Source organism: Arachis stenosperma, chromosome 10 (assembly GCF_014773155.1).
Source record: "Arachis stenosperma cultivar V10309 chromosome 10, arast.V10309.gnm1.PFL2, whole genome shotgun sequence".
NCBI classification, from domain to species: Eukaryota; Viridiplantae; Streptophyta; class Magnoliopsida; order Fabales; family Fabaceae; genus Arachis; species Arachis stenosperma.
In genome coordinates, this window is record NC_080386.1 from 128,539,543 (window position 1) to 128,556,767 (window position 17,225).

Here is a 17,225-nt window from a genome sequence, read left to right on the forward strand (position 1 = left end):
ATTTAAGTTAATTTTTTATATGATAAAAAATAATTGAATATTCAATAAGTATTAATATTATTGTATTTGTATAAATTGATAAAAAAAATTCAATAAATATTATAAATTTTAATGTTTGTTCTTCTAACTTCTTCTTTACATATTCTACAGGATATATATTCAAATTTTATTATAAAATAATAATAATAAATTAAAGAATTGATGCATTTTTTAAGAGAAAGACTAATATTTAAAAATGAGAACATATAATTTTTACAATATCAACACATGTAAATAGTTTTTCTACTTTAATGAATCACAAAAAAAGTGAGATACAACTTTTAAAAGTTCAAAAAGTTACATCTGATAAGTTTGACCTTAATTTTTTGGAACTAGACCATGAAAAACGGCTTTAAATTTGGCAATATCACAAAAACCAGAGAAATGAGATTAGACGAGCTTATCTTAAATGGAGTCCATATCAAAAGCATTTTGATAATTATCTTCTATGTGGCCCTCCCAAAATTTTATTTCAAGTTCCGCCACTGCCCGCCGGGTCGATTCGCTAAATCCGCTAAAAAAGGCGGGTCGGGCTAGGATTTGGAGCCCGTCAAATTGGCGGGTTTTGGCGGGGCAGGACGGGCTAGTCTGCCGGGCCGAAGATTTTTATTTTTATTTTTATTTTATTAAATAAAAGAGTGATTACTATTATAAAATTAATAATTACAGAAATTTTAAATACCTTTTTTTATTTTTTATTTTTATTCTTCTTTTAGTTATTAACTTTATTTATTTTATTTTACAATTTTGTATATATGCTCAAATTATGTGACTTATTTTTTAAAATAAAGATGATTCTATTGACAAATATTATTTTGAACAATTTTATTGAAGTTAAAAATTAAGAAAAAATAACAAAAAATTATATTATAATTTGACTATTTTTTTATTTGTATTTAATTTTTTAATTATTATTTTTTGGTTAATTTTAATGAATTTTATTTAAAAAAAAAGAGTTAAGTGGGCTAGCCCGCCAATCCGCCAATCCGCCATAAAGAGGGGCGGACTAACATTTTAAACCTATTTTAGTTGGCAGGACGGGCCAATCCGCCCGGCGGGGCAAAACGGGTTGGAGCGGGCCGGCCCGCTTTGCCACCCCTAGATCTAGGGTGTTAAAATGGCCAAATGGGCTAAGCTAAGTCTATCGAGCCAATTCATTACCAGTTGAAACGGGTGAGATTTATTACCTCTGAAATTAATTAAATTTGCTTAAAATTTGAGTTAAATGAACCGAGTTCGATTAACTCAAAAAAATAATAGGTTAAACAGATTAGTTCACAAACTAAGTATATGACTGCTTAATCTTTTGCATAAAAGAAATATTTTTAGCTAATATTTTTTTTAAATAATCTAAAATTTGATCCATTAACAAACAAAATACTGAAATTACTGAATGAGAATATTTTTAAAAATAAATATTAATAAAAGTTTTATTTTCGTTTTCAATAATTTTAGTCTTTTATGTTTGTATTTTCTGAAAGTATTAAAATTTTAGTTATTATCTTTAGTTATCAAACCCAATATTAAATTTTAATGTCTTAATATTAATTTCAATGTTAAAAAATAAATATAATAAAAATATTATACATATATAAAAATTAATTATTATATAGGCAAATCACAATAATAAATCAAGGGGACTAAAATTTTACACAAATCCGCCAAACCAAAATTTATTTCGTGAATCCACTAATGCACATTTATATGTAGTTCGAACAAGCCTGATTCGAATTTCATTTCTACATCATTCGAACCAGCTTGGTTCGAATTATACACAAACACATGCACACACTAATTCGAACCAGCTTGGTTCGAATTATACACTTATTAAAAAAATTAATAATTTAAAAATAAAAAATATATATTTTATTTTATACATAAAAAAAAGCTAACAAAATATTTAATTACGAGACTTCTTTAAAATATTAATGAGCTATCAATTCGAATTTCATACAATACTCTTTTGTCTATTTTTAATAGCTCATGAATATTTTTTAATAAAATTATTTAAATTATACTACAAAAAATATTTGATCCTATGCAAAACAATTTTAAAAAATGTCTTCAAAAATGTTAGGAGTACTATAAAAATTTGTAATATCCTAATGACTTAGGACATTAAAAAAATACTCTACATAGTCAATAATAATTTAAAAATTAAAGAAAAAAATATTTTTATCATGTATTTACCTAAATCACTAGAATATTACAAACTTTTATAGTACTCATAACATCTTTTAAGCCATTTTTTAAAAATTATTTTGTATAGAATAAAATATTTTTTAAATTATTTTATATAGAATAAAATATTTTCTTTCATTTCTAAATTATTATTGACTATGTAGAGTATTTTATTTAAAATTTGAGTACATGCATGCATTTACCTAAGTTATTAGAACGTTACAAATTTTTATAGTACTCCTAACACTTTTTAAACAATTTTTTTAAATTATTTTGCATAGGATCAAATATTTTTTGTAGTATAATTTAAATAAATTTATTAAAAAATATTCATGAGCTATTAAAAATGGACAAAGGATATTGTATGGAATTTGAATTGATAGCTCATTAATATTTTAAAGAAGTCTCGTAATTAAATATTTTGTTAGCTTTTTTTAATGTATAAAATAAAATATATATTTTTTAATTTTTAAATTATTAATTTTTTTAATAACTGTATAATACGACCCAACTGATTCGAATTAGTGTGTGCGCGTGTTTGTGTATAATTCGAACCAAATTGGTTCGAATTAGTGTGTGCATGTGTTTGTGTATAATTTGAACCAAGTTGGATCGAATTATGTAGAAATGAAGTTCAAATTAGGCTGATTCGAACTACATATAAATGTGCATTAATGCCTTAATAGATTTACGAAGCAGATTTTAGTTTGACAGATTTATGCAAAATTTTACTCCCCTTGATTTATTTAAGTTTTTTACCTTTATTATATATTTATATATAAATATTTATATTATTTAATTTATTTTTAATATATATTTTATATTAATAATTAAGTTTTGATATGTAACTAACATAATCGTATATTATTCATGTAGCGGAATGCAAACTTTATTATTAGTATAAAGAAATAATATAATACTAACGAATTATAATTAAAATGACATAATTTTTTTAAAAAGACAATACAATAGATTCTATTTGAATGGCGACTTCGCTATACGGGATAATTAATGGGTTTGATTATCAAAAATTTTTGAGATTAGTAATTTTTAATATTTTTAATTATTATTTAGTCGACACAAATATTAAATTATCTTTAATAAATAAATTTTATTAATTTATGTATATAAAATTTAAAAAATTTGAGTATAAATTATATTGATTTATGTAGTATAAAATTTTGATTAATATAAAAATAAATTATATATTTATTGTATAAAAAATATTATAAATATAAATATAAATTATTATTAATTAAATATTAATAAAAATTAATAATATTTACCGATAATATAACATTACTCTTTAATCAATTGAAGGACGACTAACGTGTTATATTTCGCTAACTATATAATTATCAAGTCATTATCGATATTTATTCCAAAATTTAGAGGATGGATTTCATTTAACTTTATTTTTAAAAGATAGACTTATATTTGATTTGAGCTTTATAAATATCTAAGCTCTATATTCTTGATTGTTGAAACATACTTCATCCGTCAAAGAAAAAATGAGTTTTACCCCGTTGAGACGAATTACACATGGAGAAGCAAAATAACATAATTGATAATAATATTATAATATATAATTACATGAAATTCAATGAACTTGACATGACTCTCAACCTCTCTCCTAATTGACTTTTGGGTCTCTTAGCTTGACGACACCGAATGAATGCCTGTTCAAACCAATTAAAGAAATGCAAGTTGATGAATATTATTATTATTATTATTTCATAGATGGATCGGATAAGATATCATTAAAAATCAAATTAAAGATATATGTATATATATGGGAGGTAGGCAAAAGTTGGGGCAGTGTAGCCGCCTGCTTTATAATCACAGGACCATATACCATACTCACTGTAGACATTAGACATTGTCATCAATACAATAATAATAATCAATAAGAAAATTTGTGTTTTATTTTTAGTGATGTTGGCATAAATAATACAATAACGTGCTTTAATTAATTTAAGCTCCTACATCATATCATAATATTTAAACATAGAATATACTAACAGCATTAATTAATATTATTATTAAAGATGCCGGTGGTGGCATCAGGAGAAGTGGGGTGAGTGGGGTCGTAATTAGGTATATGTGGCCCTATTACTTTAGACCCAATATTAAGGCTCTTTTGTATTCTTCCTATATCATCTATTTTCACTCCTTTAGGCTTTAGCTCTCTCCAAGTGCTCACCAAAACCCAATAATAATACTTGCGTCTTCCCTTTTTTCTTTTGCTCATTTAATTTAAGATATAGTTACGTCTTTATTCTTCTTTTATCAAACGAAGAGAAGAAAATCACAAAATATAGAGTAATTTTTTTTATACGATATATATATACATTTGGAGATGTTATTGTCTCGTAAGGGTGTTTAGAATTGGACGAATCAGATTTAATTAGATTCAAATCTAATCTTAAAATATCATCGAATTTATTTTGAGTTGACTCAAAGTGATTCGAAATAAATTTGGAAATTAATCCGATATAAAATCAGTATATATAAATTATTTGTAAAATTTATATACTAATAAAATAACAAAAATTTATTTTTAAAAGTTAAATTTAATAAATATTATATTATATTTATACAAAAAAAATATTTTAAACTAAAAATAATACCGTATAATATATAAAATATTGATTAAAATATAAAAATATAATATAACATTATAATTTTATTTTAATCTATATTTTTATAATTATAAAATCGACTTCAGCCAGGTCGAATGGCTCAAAACATAACTAAACTCCAACCCAAAAATAACGTTGAATAAACATAACAAACACAAACTTAGTAAAATATGTCTTTTTGGATATAAGCCATGTTTCAGATGTAATCAAATCTTGAACACCTTGGTTGTCATGACTCTTTTCAAAAATTTAATTTGATAAGAAAAAAAGTATATGAATAGTTATATCTCTAATATATTTTTTAAATAATTTTTTTTAGGTTTGTTTTAATTTTTGCATATGCCTTTTATTCTCTTTATATTTGTCTTATGTTGATTTTTTTCTCTTTTACAGTTCACCAAAAATTAAACTCTAAATTTTTTAGATATAAAAATTCTGATATCATGTCACAGAATCATTCATCTAAAAAATTTAAGTCAATAGAAAGAGACACACGAATAATTATATCTATAATTCCGGTCCACAATCTCATGTGACACACTATACATGGTAACAACGACTAATTAACAAGTATATATAAAGTTTGGTATAGAATAATGAATGGTTTTGTTGCAAACTAGAGTAGTAGGGTTGATCTTCATTTTTCATGAGTTGGTGCATATATAGGTAGGACTTGTATCAATTTTTTCCACATACCGGCTTTCTCCTTTGAAATCCTTTCCAATAATTAGACACATACAAACTATGTGGAATTCTTTAAGTAAGAAATCTAGGAGCTTTTCTTAGTGTTCTCTCCTTTTGAAGTCATTTTCTTCATAAAAGAAATAGTAATAAGAAAAGAGCTAGACAACCATCAAGAAGCATATAGTCCCATGATAACAATATTGAAATAGATAGGCGACACATATAAAGGGGCCATATATATTGGGACACTTAAAAAAATAAAATAAAGACTGTTATTTAAATTATAATAATAATATAGTCACACCCATAAACTTGGACAGGGAATTCAATATATCATTAGAGACCCTCAGTGTTTCTATGATGTGATGTGTGCCACTACTTTACTTATTTGGTTAGTTCAAAATCAACTGAATTTATGTATATCCAAATCCGAATCCATTTAGGGCACATCAGTACGGCTTTGTACATGTTTTGAATTTTTTTTTAAAAAATAAATTAGCTAGGTTAGCAATTCAATGACCTAATTATATACTTAAAATTGAGATCATTTTGTAAATTATGACTTATATATATAGTTATTAAATTAATGGCTTTATCATGTTGTCATCATGTTGCTCAATTGTTTGTATAGGGAGCATCATGTTCAAATGAGTTGAATAATTCCTTGTCAACATCACCATGGTCATGGTGATAAACTCAATCTTCTTAGGCTCTATTACTTTAAGCTAAGGTTCTATACTCCTATACATTAATTTATATGATGCTTTTGTTTTTCTCGGTCATATACAAAGTAATGCATCCAAAGAGGAATTTGAAATACCTAAGTTTCTTTCTTTCTTCAATAACATAGAACTAATCGCACAATAATTAAGTCAATAAATTTTAACTTATTTTAATCTTGAAACAATTCATATATAATTAAGTCTTCAAAGTCATATATAATAATATAAGAGATTAGTTTGTTAAATTTAAGGTTTTCTATATAGATAAAGTATGAGGAGCCAATAGAATATTTGTACAATATGTATAATAGAGGTTTAGAGAGTATTAGATATATAATTATTAGTGTTACCTTTTTTCATCAGCTGAAATTTTTGGGATGAGTGGTATCATGACATGATATTAGAGCGCTAGATTTGAAAGGTCAAGAGTTCGATCCTTGGTGAACCGATTTTCTTAATACTCGGAGTATAAAGAATGTTTATTTTGTAACTCAATAGCTCATTATCTCTCTAGCGGGATTCTTCTATATATTATCAGTGTATGTGAGTGGGTGCGTAAGAGAGGAAAAATAAAATTAAAATCACTCTTCTTATACAACTTTAATTTATGGTTACATTTTTCTATTTGGAAAACCTTTTTTAGTATATTAATATATTATTAATCATGAAAACTTAAATAACAGTTAATATGAGTAATATTATTACAAAGATGAGTCCTTTTATATTTTTTCTTTTTAAAAAATAAAGGTAGAAACTCAGGTGTAGTCGATTTACGTGAAGTTGATATCTGAGAGTCGTTAAATAATTTGATTAATTTGACTAAATTTTTATCTAACGACTCTTAACTATCAACTTCACGTGAAATCGACTGGATTTGAATTTTTACCAAAAATAAAAGTAAACAAAAGAAGAGAAAACTACGAAAAGAACCACACTATTCCCGACTAGAGCTGTTTTTTTGTACTTTTAAGTACACACCCTGAAGTAACTAACTATAGAGAGTTCTGACATGGATATTCACATCACGAGTAACTGAGCATGTCCCTTTTGCTCTTGTTTTCACAAGTGTCCGTGTGAGATCCAATGTTCTTTTACTAGCTGTGAAATTTCTGAAAAGAATAATAAAAAACAATTATCTATTTTATATTCTAAAAATATATATTAAATTTATAAATTAAAAAATAAAAAATTTAAATTTTTAATATATTTATTAAATAAATATATTTAATTTTTTATTAATAATAAATTTATCATACAATTTTAAAAATATATAATTAAATTTTAATAAAAACAAAAAATTCGTACTCCAATAAAAATATTAAAAATATTTTTTTATAAAAATATTTGTATTAAAAATATAGATTTGGATTCTTTAAAGTTTGAATTTCACTTTAAAGAGTAAAGTATGATATCTCACCATTTATTTTATAGGTGAGACTAAAAATAAATATAAAAGAAAAACTATTCAAGAATAAAAGATCACACTTTACTTTCTAAAGTAAAATTTAAATTTTAGAGGATCCAAATCCTAAAAATATAATCTATTTATTTATACTTTAAATAAAAATAATATTTTTATAATATATTAAAATTACATTTTATAATTTATCATCTAATAATAAAAAAATATTTTTACATAAAAATTATTATAAAATCTTCGTTCAAATAAATATCCAACCGAATAAAAACCTTGTTGTTAATGCATGTGTTGAGTGGGAACAAAAAGTTCCAATTAGTTTTCATGAAAGAATCCAAGAGAAGTTGTATATATAGTTTATGAAATGAAATAAATACACTATTGATATTGATCTCCACGAGAATGACAGCTTCCTTACAAAAACGCCATTCATAGAAATTAAACAACTTCTCTCTCTATCTCTCTTTATATATATACACTTTATCTTCATACAAAAAATTAATTATTAAATTTGTTACTGTATATATTTATATATAAATATATTATTTATTTTTTAATATATATTTATAAAATAATATATATTTTATATAAATAATTAATTTAATAATTAATTTTTTATGTATATATAATAGTAAAAACTCAGGTAAAGTCGACTTCACGTAAAGTTGATACCTGAGAATCGTTAGATAATTTGATTTATCCAACGACTCTCAGATATCAATTTCACAACTTCATATGAAGTCAACTTCACTTAAATTTTCACCATATATAATATAGAATGATATATATTAATTAACAGCGCCTACCATATAGCTAGGTACATGAATGAATGTCCCCAACTACGAAAATATTAATAGTCCTATTAACATCATAGTCCTTATATTTTTGTCACTGCTCCTTCTTACACAATAATAGTTACTGATGGTGATTGAGAACTGGTAAAGCTATGGCTTTGGGATGTAGCAAATAGTCGTTGCATGTAAGATATGTTCAGAATTTATTTAATAAAATACGGTTATTATTCTCTGTCTCCCCATGCAAATCATGAGATTACGGACGATTGCCTCACACAAACTTTAAAGGGTTATTGCTAATTATTTATTGTCTCCTCCATTTTCCTTCTTTGTCAATTTACTATTCTCATAAATAGTATAATAAAAGTATAGTAGTAATTGCTCAACTACACTATATGAATCAGAGTATATATGTACGTTCCTTTTTTTATTTCATTTTTTTGCATGTAAGCAATCCTCTGGGTGCTGTCAAAGATTGTTGAGGATTTTTAGAATTTGGATTTCAATATTTTCTTTTCATTTAATTTCCAATACAAGTAAAAGGAAAAAAATGTATACATAATATATAAGCAATATTAATAATTTCATTGATCATTATAAAATCTTGATGACTTTTTTAGTTAGATAGATTAAAGAATTCTAATTCTAAATATTACATCATAAATTTACATATATTATTTATTTACACACCTAGTATTTTTAAATTTTTTTATCTACTACTTAATATTACTAATCTTTGAATAGATACAACATATTAAAAAACATGCTAATGTGTCATTTCAACTAGAGGATAGTAATGTAGAGGAAGTGAATCTTCTTAATTTTTCTCTCTATTATTTAATAAAATATGATTTGTAATCATTCAATAATTTTTTCACATATTTTCTAATAATTCTATTTAAATAATATAAAATAAAAAATTATATTGTACTAAATAATTAAAAAAACTATTTTCGTAGTTAAAAAACTCAGGTGAAGTTGACTTCACGTGAAGTTAATACATCAGAATCATTAGATAAAAATTTAGTCAAATCAGTTAAATCATCTAACGACTCTTAGATATCAACTTCACGTGAAGTCGATTGCACATAAATTTCTACCATTCCCGTATTGTAGGTCCAATGTAGGACCAATAATTAAGGGGCCCATGATTTATATACACATCATACATGCACTTAATTGGGACCCATTGCTTTTCTAACTCTCTCTTTTCTTTTCTTTTTCTCTTTTTTCAATTTCACTTTTAATCTACTAAAATTTAATATCATGTAAATACTAAATAGTAAAGGTAAATTTATTTAAGATTTGGAAAATAAATTTAATATAGATATATAATGATTACCATTTTTTTTTGAAGCTTTGAAAGGCATTTAAAGTTGGTGTGTTATGGTAGTTGGTTTGTGTGTTTCTTAGCAATTTAATTTCTTTATCTTGAAACTGAGGCATCCAACCACAAAAAATTCCGAAATAAGTTGATAATGAGAAAAAGGATGGAAATTGTGAAAACGACAAGAAGATATTTAATGAAAAAAATGAGCAATGAGATCCCTCCACCCGCTTCTTTATCCCCACCTTTTTTTTATCTTTTCTTTTTCATTAAACAAATAATAATAGAGATTTAATTAAGCTTTTGTGGAAGGAGACGTTTCCTCGTTTTTCAGCTGTTTGTATCTTCTGACACACCTTGATTGCATTTTCATTTTCATTTTCATTTTTTTTAATTATCAATAGATAGATTTCTCAGCTATCACAGAAACAAAGACCCTCTCTCTCTATCTCTCTCTCACACACACACAACGCCTTCAAAGGTTCTTTGTTGCTCATCATCAAAGGGTGCTTTAATAACTTGCTTGCTTGGCTGCATCAAATGATTTGAAAAGAGAGGGTAAGTCAAATCATCAAACAACCAAGTTCAATTATTCTCAGGTACTTCTCTTGAAAAAAGAAAAAAGAAAAAAAAAATCCATTGAACCTAACATGTTAGCTTCAGTGTTAATGAACAATAATTGTCACAAAATTCTGCACTTACCCAGAATTAAAAATATTGAAAAGACTTGATTTTTAAGAAGAAAATGGTGATAAATGTGTGGATAAGGAAGTGAATAAAGATGGGTATCTTTTTCTGAAGTCATTTCTTAAGTCTCTCTCTCTCTCTTTTTTGCCCTTTTCAGTTGGGTTTGGGAATTGCAGAAGATTTTGAGTCTGACAGAGATCTTTACTCTTTGTGTGTGTTAATTATAGGCATGTAACTGTATTTTGCTTTTGATGTGTATGTCTCTCTCTATCTATGGTCTAATCCGTTTATGTCATTGTAATGAAATTCTTGTTTTCCTCAGCAGTTGTTCTAAGATGATGATGATGATGAAGCACGTGCGCTCTCTATTAATCCCTGTCACACCAGGTATACTACTATGTCTACCACATATCCATTATTATTTCATTAACTAATATAAAACCTCTCCTTTTCACAATGAAATATGAGTTCAGAGTTGTTTTGAGAAGGAATTGAAGAAGCTACATAGCATCATTGAGGATGATCCACAAAATAAGCATAGGGACGCAGCAGATTATTACTGGTTCATCAGGTCACTGAAATTAAAGGTACAGTCCAAATAGCAATAGCATGTGTTCCATAAATATGTCGGTTCACAAGAGTAGCAACAAGACCATGTGTGTGAGCCTGTGGTTTTTGTTTCTGTTATATATATATATTCATTATTCAAATAGCCAAGTGCTAAAGGTTAAGGCTATAATAACTAACTGTACAAGTTGAATTCTGTTTCTTTTTCTTCAGAGGGTGAATTCAATTCAAGTATTTAACCGAAAAATAATCCATGGCGACGTACTTTCATGGCAATTCAGAAATCCAAGCACCTTCTTCTGCTGATGGACTTCAAACACTTGTTCTCATGAACCCTCCTCCTCCTCCTCCTGCTGCTGCTGCTGCCTACATCCACTACCCTGACGCGCCACCACCATCTCACGCTCCCGCCAACCTTCTCTTTCTCAACTCTTCCGCCACCGGAAACAACTCCTTCTCCCCTCACGCGCCTCCCCCTCATACTCAACAGTTTGTTGGAATCCCACTCTCCTCGCAGGATATCAACCACCACCACGACGTCTCCGCCCTGCATGGCTTCCTCCACCGCATGCAGTACAACCCGTGGACAACCATGGACCCCACCTCGGCGGCGCGTGAGACTCCACGCGCTCAGCAGGGTCTGTCCCTGAGTCTGTCCTCGCAGCAAGCCGGGTTAGGTTCTTTCAGGGACGTGGCGCCGCAGGCTTTGTCCGGCGACGAGATTTGCGGTGGTCGGTCAACGTCATCGGCTTCTGCAGTGACGAACGGTGGGTCGAGCATTCAGAGCGTGATTTTGAGCTCAAAGTATCTGAAGGCAGCGCATGAGCTTCTGGAAGAGGTTGTGAATGTTAACAACGCTGAGTTGGCGACGAAGAAGATGATGAAGACAGTTGGCGAGTCATCCACTGCAGCAAGCGGAGACGGTTCCATTGGTGGCGAGGGTAGCGGCAAGCGTAGCTCAGAGCTTTCCTCGGCGGAGAGACAAGAAATTTCACTGAAGAAAGCAAAGCTACTGAGCATGCTTGATGAGGTAGAGCAAAGGTACAGACAGTACCAGCAGCAGATGGAGGTGGTGGTGTCATCGTTCGAGCAAGCGGCGGGAATAGGGTCGGGTCGGACATACACGGCGCTTGCATTGCAAACAATTTCGAAGCAGTTTAGGTGCTTGAAGGACGCCATAACAAGACAGATCAAAGGTGCAAACAAGAGCTTAGGAGAGGAAGAAGGGTCACGCCTTAAATATGTTGACCATCACTTGCGTCAACAGAGAGCTCTCCAACAATTGGGAATGATCCAGCACAATGCTTGGAGACCCCAGAGAGGCTTGCCTGAACGTTCTGTTTCTCTTCTTCGTGCTTGGCTCTTTGAACACTTCCTCCATCCCTATCCCAAGGATTCTGACAAGCACATGCTTGCTAAACAAACTGGCCTTACCAGGAGCCAGGTAACTAACACTCACTTCACACTAACACTCTTTCATTTCCTCATTTCCTCTCCTCTTATGACTTCACCATCACAGGTTTCAAACTGGTTTATAAATGCTCGAGTTCGACTTTGGAAACCAATGGTCGAAGAAATGTATGCAGAGGAGATGAAGGATCACCACTTCAACAACAATGCTACTACTTCTGACGACAAATCAAACAACACCAACAACCAAGACCCTTCAACAAAAATTGCAGACAAACTTCCAACATCTGAAACAGAATCTCATAAACAAGACCACAACACTCCCGTGGTGTCACCACTTGAAGGGAACATGAGAAACCAACCAGGGTTCAGCTTCATCATGGGATCATCAGAACTAGAAGGAATCACACAACACCAGCAGGGAAATAGTCCAAAGAAACCAAGAATCAACAACAATGAAGCTTTGCATAGTTCCCAAAGTAACATTCCTTCCATGAACATGATGGATGTGAAGCACAATGAGCAGGGGAGACAAGGATATTCTTTCATGGGGAACCAAACTAACTTCATTAGCGGTTTTGGACAGTACCCTTCCATTGGTGACATGGATAGGTTTGATCCAGAACAATTCACAACACCACCACCAAGGTTTTCAGGTAATGGAGTTTCCCTCACTCTTGGTCTTGATTCATTGCCCGGAACGCACCACCAATCGTTTCTACCAAACCAGAACATTCAACTCGGAAGAAGCATTGATATTGCGGAACCAAACGATTTCGTTGGCGCCATGAACACTTCTTCATCTCCTCATTCCTCTGCTGCTGCTGCATTTGAGAGTATTGGCATGCAGAATCCAAAGAGGTTTGCTGCACAATTGTTGCCAGACTTTGTGGCCTGAATAAACCATATATATTGAAGGTTGAGGAATCAAACAAAGTAGTGTAAAGAAAGGAGGAATATTATTCTTTACTTTAGTATAGGTTTTATAGTTCATACCATGCATAGAACCATTTGAGTTCTTACTTTAGGTATAGCTTTAGGATTTGAGAGAGTATATTGTTGAATGAGGTTGTATATTATTTTTGTAACTTGTTAAAGGTGGGATAGATATTGGCGATGTCATAAAAGTTTACTTTGATAAAAGATACCAAATATTTTCCTCGATTGATATGATATGGTGTAATATATATTTTCTGCATAATTCTCCAGCCATTGAAGTGCCTAATCTATCTGTTTAGAGCGTGTGCAGAGAATGAGATTCATATATCTGTGTTTAAGAAACAAAAATGCTTCATAAATGCAGCATTATGATACTTTGTTTTGCCAGTCTCCTATTCAGAACCTTCCATATGATGTAAAATACTGGACAACTATAAAACACTAACTGATTTGAGCATGCTCCATTGTAATTAGAACATACCAAGTGAGACCAGTCAACTATCATCATGCATAGAGATTTTGTTTACTCTTGAATCAATCATCTCAAAATACATTTTCTACATTTTATAGTTAAAACTAACAACGTTTTACAAAATCTACAATGCAATTTACATTGAACTGTTGTAGTGAATGGAGATGATCAGATTTGGATGGCTCCTACCAAAATTTCCATTCACAAGCCGAAAAAAAAGGGTTCATATTCTCTTCTAAATGCCTTGATAGGAATCTTTGGATAAGCAGTTCTAAATAGTTCATTAGAAAGAAACTGAATCTGTGAAATTTTCAAATGGAGTTGGTCATGGCATGATCATCCCCTAGCAATGACAATCTTCTCTTAGCTACCTTAGACCTGTAGCACCATACTTCAAATGCCTCAGTTAGGTCCGGATACCGAATACACTCATTTTCCAACCATTCAGTTAAAACCTCTGCCTGATCTGCAGATGGTAACGCAAGAATAATGGAAACAAAAGAAGACTCTAGGGATTGCCATAGCTCTCCATCCATCTTAATCACCATGCCATCTTCACCATTCATTATGGCAGAATCGATCATCGGTTTTGTAACCCTCACAAATGGAAGCCACACTTTCAAAATCTGAAGCCGTTTTGCAGTTGGCAGTATGACACTACCATACCCGATTGCCTCTAGAACCTTTGATGTCACCTCAATTGCCCGGAGCTTCATCTCGGTTACTTCCTTCGCAGAACTTCCTTGCTCAAGCACCTTAACAATCTTTTCTGATACATCAAACCAATACTCAACAAGTTCTCTCATTATCTCCAACTTACTAAGTATCTGTGAGACCCATGACAAATCAGTCAAATATGACAGAAACAACTGAATATTCCCTGCCTCGGAGAGCGATTCTGCAGAATCACAGAATGGAGCTATTACTGAGTTGTTAAACCTAGAGAACAATCTGTTTAAACAGTCTATGACCTCGTGTCTTATGTTGTCATCAGCTGTCAATAAAGGAGCATCATCATCTTCAGTTATCATATACTCGAGCTGCTCTTGCGCTGAAGACTTGAGATCATTCATTTCGGGTGGAGGAGATGATGTGGCAAATCGAATAGCCGAGACAAAGATGTTTGTCAAAGCTGACTGGCTGACCGGCTGAAGTCTAGCTAGAATAGGCTCTGCTTGTAACCCCATTCGAGGTACAAGTCTCAATATCTCCTCCTCCTCGGCCTCCTCCCATGCGACTGCTTCTAAGTAGTTCACACATGCAGTAACAATTTGTGGGCATTCAAGCTCAACTGCCACCTGAAGAATGCCGAGCGCATTTCTAACACCATGCCACATATCGTCACCTGAATCATCAATGTTAACGTATAGAAGGCGTATGAGATTCACATGGTAATCAAAATCCAATTCTTGGCAATAGACATCGACACAGTGACGAGAACCAAGGATCTGACATGTTGGCCAGTTCTCAGATAGCCGGTCGGCGAAATACTTGCAATTTTTGGTAAGAATCTCAGAGTGGCAGTACAGCCAATCGTCTCGACCTTCCTGTGTGCGAAGCCTCACCACAACATCACTGGTTGGTTGATCCCCAATTACATGGGTAGTCTTTTCTTCTTTATTCTGAAAGAAACAGAACAACATAACTTCCTCAGAACATAATAAAGAATTTAACTGTCCCTAAATCAAGTCTGAATTCAACCTAAGAACTACACTCAAGCATTTAAAAGTTTAATGTAGTGCATTAATGTAGCCATGAAGCCAGTTTCAGAAATTGAAAGAATTAACAACTGAATAAGAGCCCATAGAATCTAATTATTAAATTCTCTTAAAAATACAAAAGGCAACAAGATAAATTATGATTACTGAAATGGTGAGAAAAAACTTACAGCAGGATCCATTGAAATGAAGACAGAACTATGTAGCAAGTTGTTTCCACATCTTAGCAGCTGCACAATCACACAACAACAATTAAAGTCTCCATTTGGATCTAGCAAGAACAGTGGCTCAAAACAACACATGCAATACAAAACAATCAAATCAACCAAAGAAACAAACAATATCAAAGGAACTACCTTGTTGGATGAGTAATTTGGTAAGGAATAGAAGGAAATGTTGGAGGGTTTAAGGGGTCCAAATAAGGAAAGTAAGTAATTAAGTGGAAATGGGGGTATTAGAGAGAAGAAACAAAAAATACATCGTACCGACACGAAAATAAGCAAGGATGGTGGTTGTTGTAAAAGAGCACCGCTTCGTTTGATGGCGGCTGGTTGGATTGGAAGAAAACCCCAGAGGATGAAGGAACCGAATAGATCAACCAAACTTTGTTATCTTCCTACTCATTCCCTCACTCGCACTCTGTTTTCTATTATTTCTCAATTTCTTCTTCTTTTTATTTTGGGGGAACATTTAAGTTTGTTACCTTCTTTTCTTCTATTTATCCAGTATTCCTTTTGTTTCTTTTCTCAACTGCTAACCGGCAGTTAACAAAACCCTTGCTTTAATTCATTTCCCAATTCTTTTTAGTATTCTTAGTAAATTCCATATTCAGCAACATGTTACTTTTTATGGTGTATATTTATGTGTAATTGTTTTGATGTAAAGTTATTAGTTAAGAATTATTAGATAATTTAATATATTTAGTTAAACTGTTATTTAGGTAAATATCAATTCAATATCTAAAAGATTTTGAGATTAACAAAATAATACTTATAATATTATCGATAAAATGGTTTTTAAAATATTTTAAAAATTGACAAATGTGTTTCTAAATTTGTTAGGGTACATTTTTAATAAATATAATGTTGATATAGATACCATATTTAATAATATGACATATTTCTTTAATTAATTACTGAGTTGAATTTTTTAATTAATTTTTAATAATTATAAGATAGGAAATTTCCATTATTCCTTGTTCTGAACCCTAAAGATGAATGCTCATCTATTTTGAATCTACCACCACCACTACCACTTTTAGATGTCTTGAATCACAGCAACGATCACATTCCTACTTTCTTAATCATCATCGTTTTTTTCGTATGTGTCATTTTTTTGCCTTCTTTTACTGTGTCATCAACGTCAAGTTTTACTCCCCCAAGAGCAGGTCAATGACTTGTTTTGTTTGTTTGAGTGAGTTTGAAGAAAACAACACCCTCAATTCTATGATCTTCTCAAATTAAAAAGAAAACTAAAAACAAAGATTGAAGAACAATAAAAAATCAATTCAACAGCAACTTTAAAAATACAAATTTGCTTATCAGCATCCCGCAATCCCATAAATAAAAATTTAGCACAAATTAATTTAATTTTGTTCACATTCAAAAAATGAAATGCAAAGAAGTT

General features: G+C 30.4%; 2 protein-coding genes across 7 annotated transcripts; one reads left to right on the forward strand and one right to left on the reverse strand.

Annotated features, from left to right (window-relative positions):
* The first annotated feature begins 10,134 nt into the window (after nt 1-10,134).
* LOC130958037 (BEL1-like homeodomain protein 1) lies at nt 10,135-13,640 on the forward strand. Of its 4 annotated transcripts, none has more exons than XM_057884923.1 (5): nt 10,135-10,364; nt 10,816-10,880; nt 10,967-11,080; nt 11,274-12,504; nt 12,580-13,640. In XM_057884923.1, the coding sequence occupies exons 4-5, from the start codon at nt 11,314-11,316 to the stop codon at nt 13,366-13,368; spliced, it is 1,980 nt and encodes a 659-aa protein (XP_057740906.1). In that variant the 5' UTR covers nt 10,135-10,364; nt 10,816-10,880; nt 10,967-11,080; nt 11,274-11,313; the 3' UTR covers nt 13,369-13,640. The 4 variants fall into 4 exon arrangements, with proteins under 4 accessions (XP_057740906.1, XP_057740903.1, XP_057740905.1 ...); XM_057884920.1 differs by having other exon boundaries at nt 10,137-10,405; XM_057884922.1 differs by having other exon boundaries at nt 10,137-10,405; nt 10,819-10,880.
* A 310-nt stretch (nt 13,641-13,950) lies between these two features.
* On the reverse strand, nt 13,951-16,317 carry LOC130958039 (BTB/POZ domain-containing protein At3g05675). 3 transcript variants are annotated; one of them, XM_057884926.1, is made up of 4 exons: nt 16,085-16,317; nt 15,770-15,829; nt 15,335-15,503; nt 13,951-15,226 (listed from the first exon to the last, which is right to left on the reverse strand). In XM_057884926.1, exons 2-4 carry the CDS (start codon nt 15,779-15,781, stop codon nt 14,193-14,195), a joined length of 1,215 nt encoding a protein of 404 aa, XP_057740909.1. In that variant the 5' UTR covers nt 15,782-15,829; nt 16,085-16,317; the 3' UTR covers nt 13,951-14,192. The 3 variants fall into 3 exon arrangements, with proteins under 3 accessions (XP_057740909.1, XP_057740907.1, XP_057740908.1); XM_057884924.1 differs by having other exon boundaries at nt 13,951-15,503; XM_057884925.1 differs by having other exon boundaries at nt 13,951-15,503; nt 15,956-16,301.
* Between the last annotated feature and the right edge of the window lie 908 nt (nt 16,318-17,225).

Excerpts from the sequence above, each read along its gene's own strand:
- LOC130958037 (XM_057884923.1), top strand. The coding sequence starts at position 11,314 with ATGGCGACGTACTTTCATGGCAATTCAGAAATCCAAGCACCTTCTTCT. Across the intron at positions 12,505-12,579 it reads CTGGCCTTACCAGGAGCCAG|GTTTCAAACTGGTTTATAAA; the intron begins GTAACTAACACT and ends TCACCATCACAG.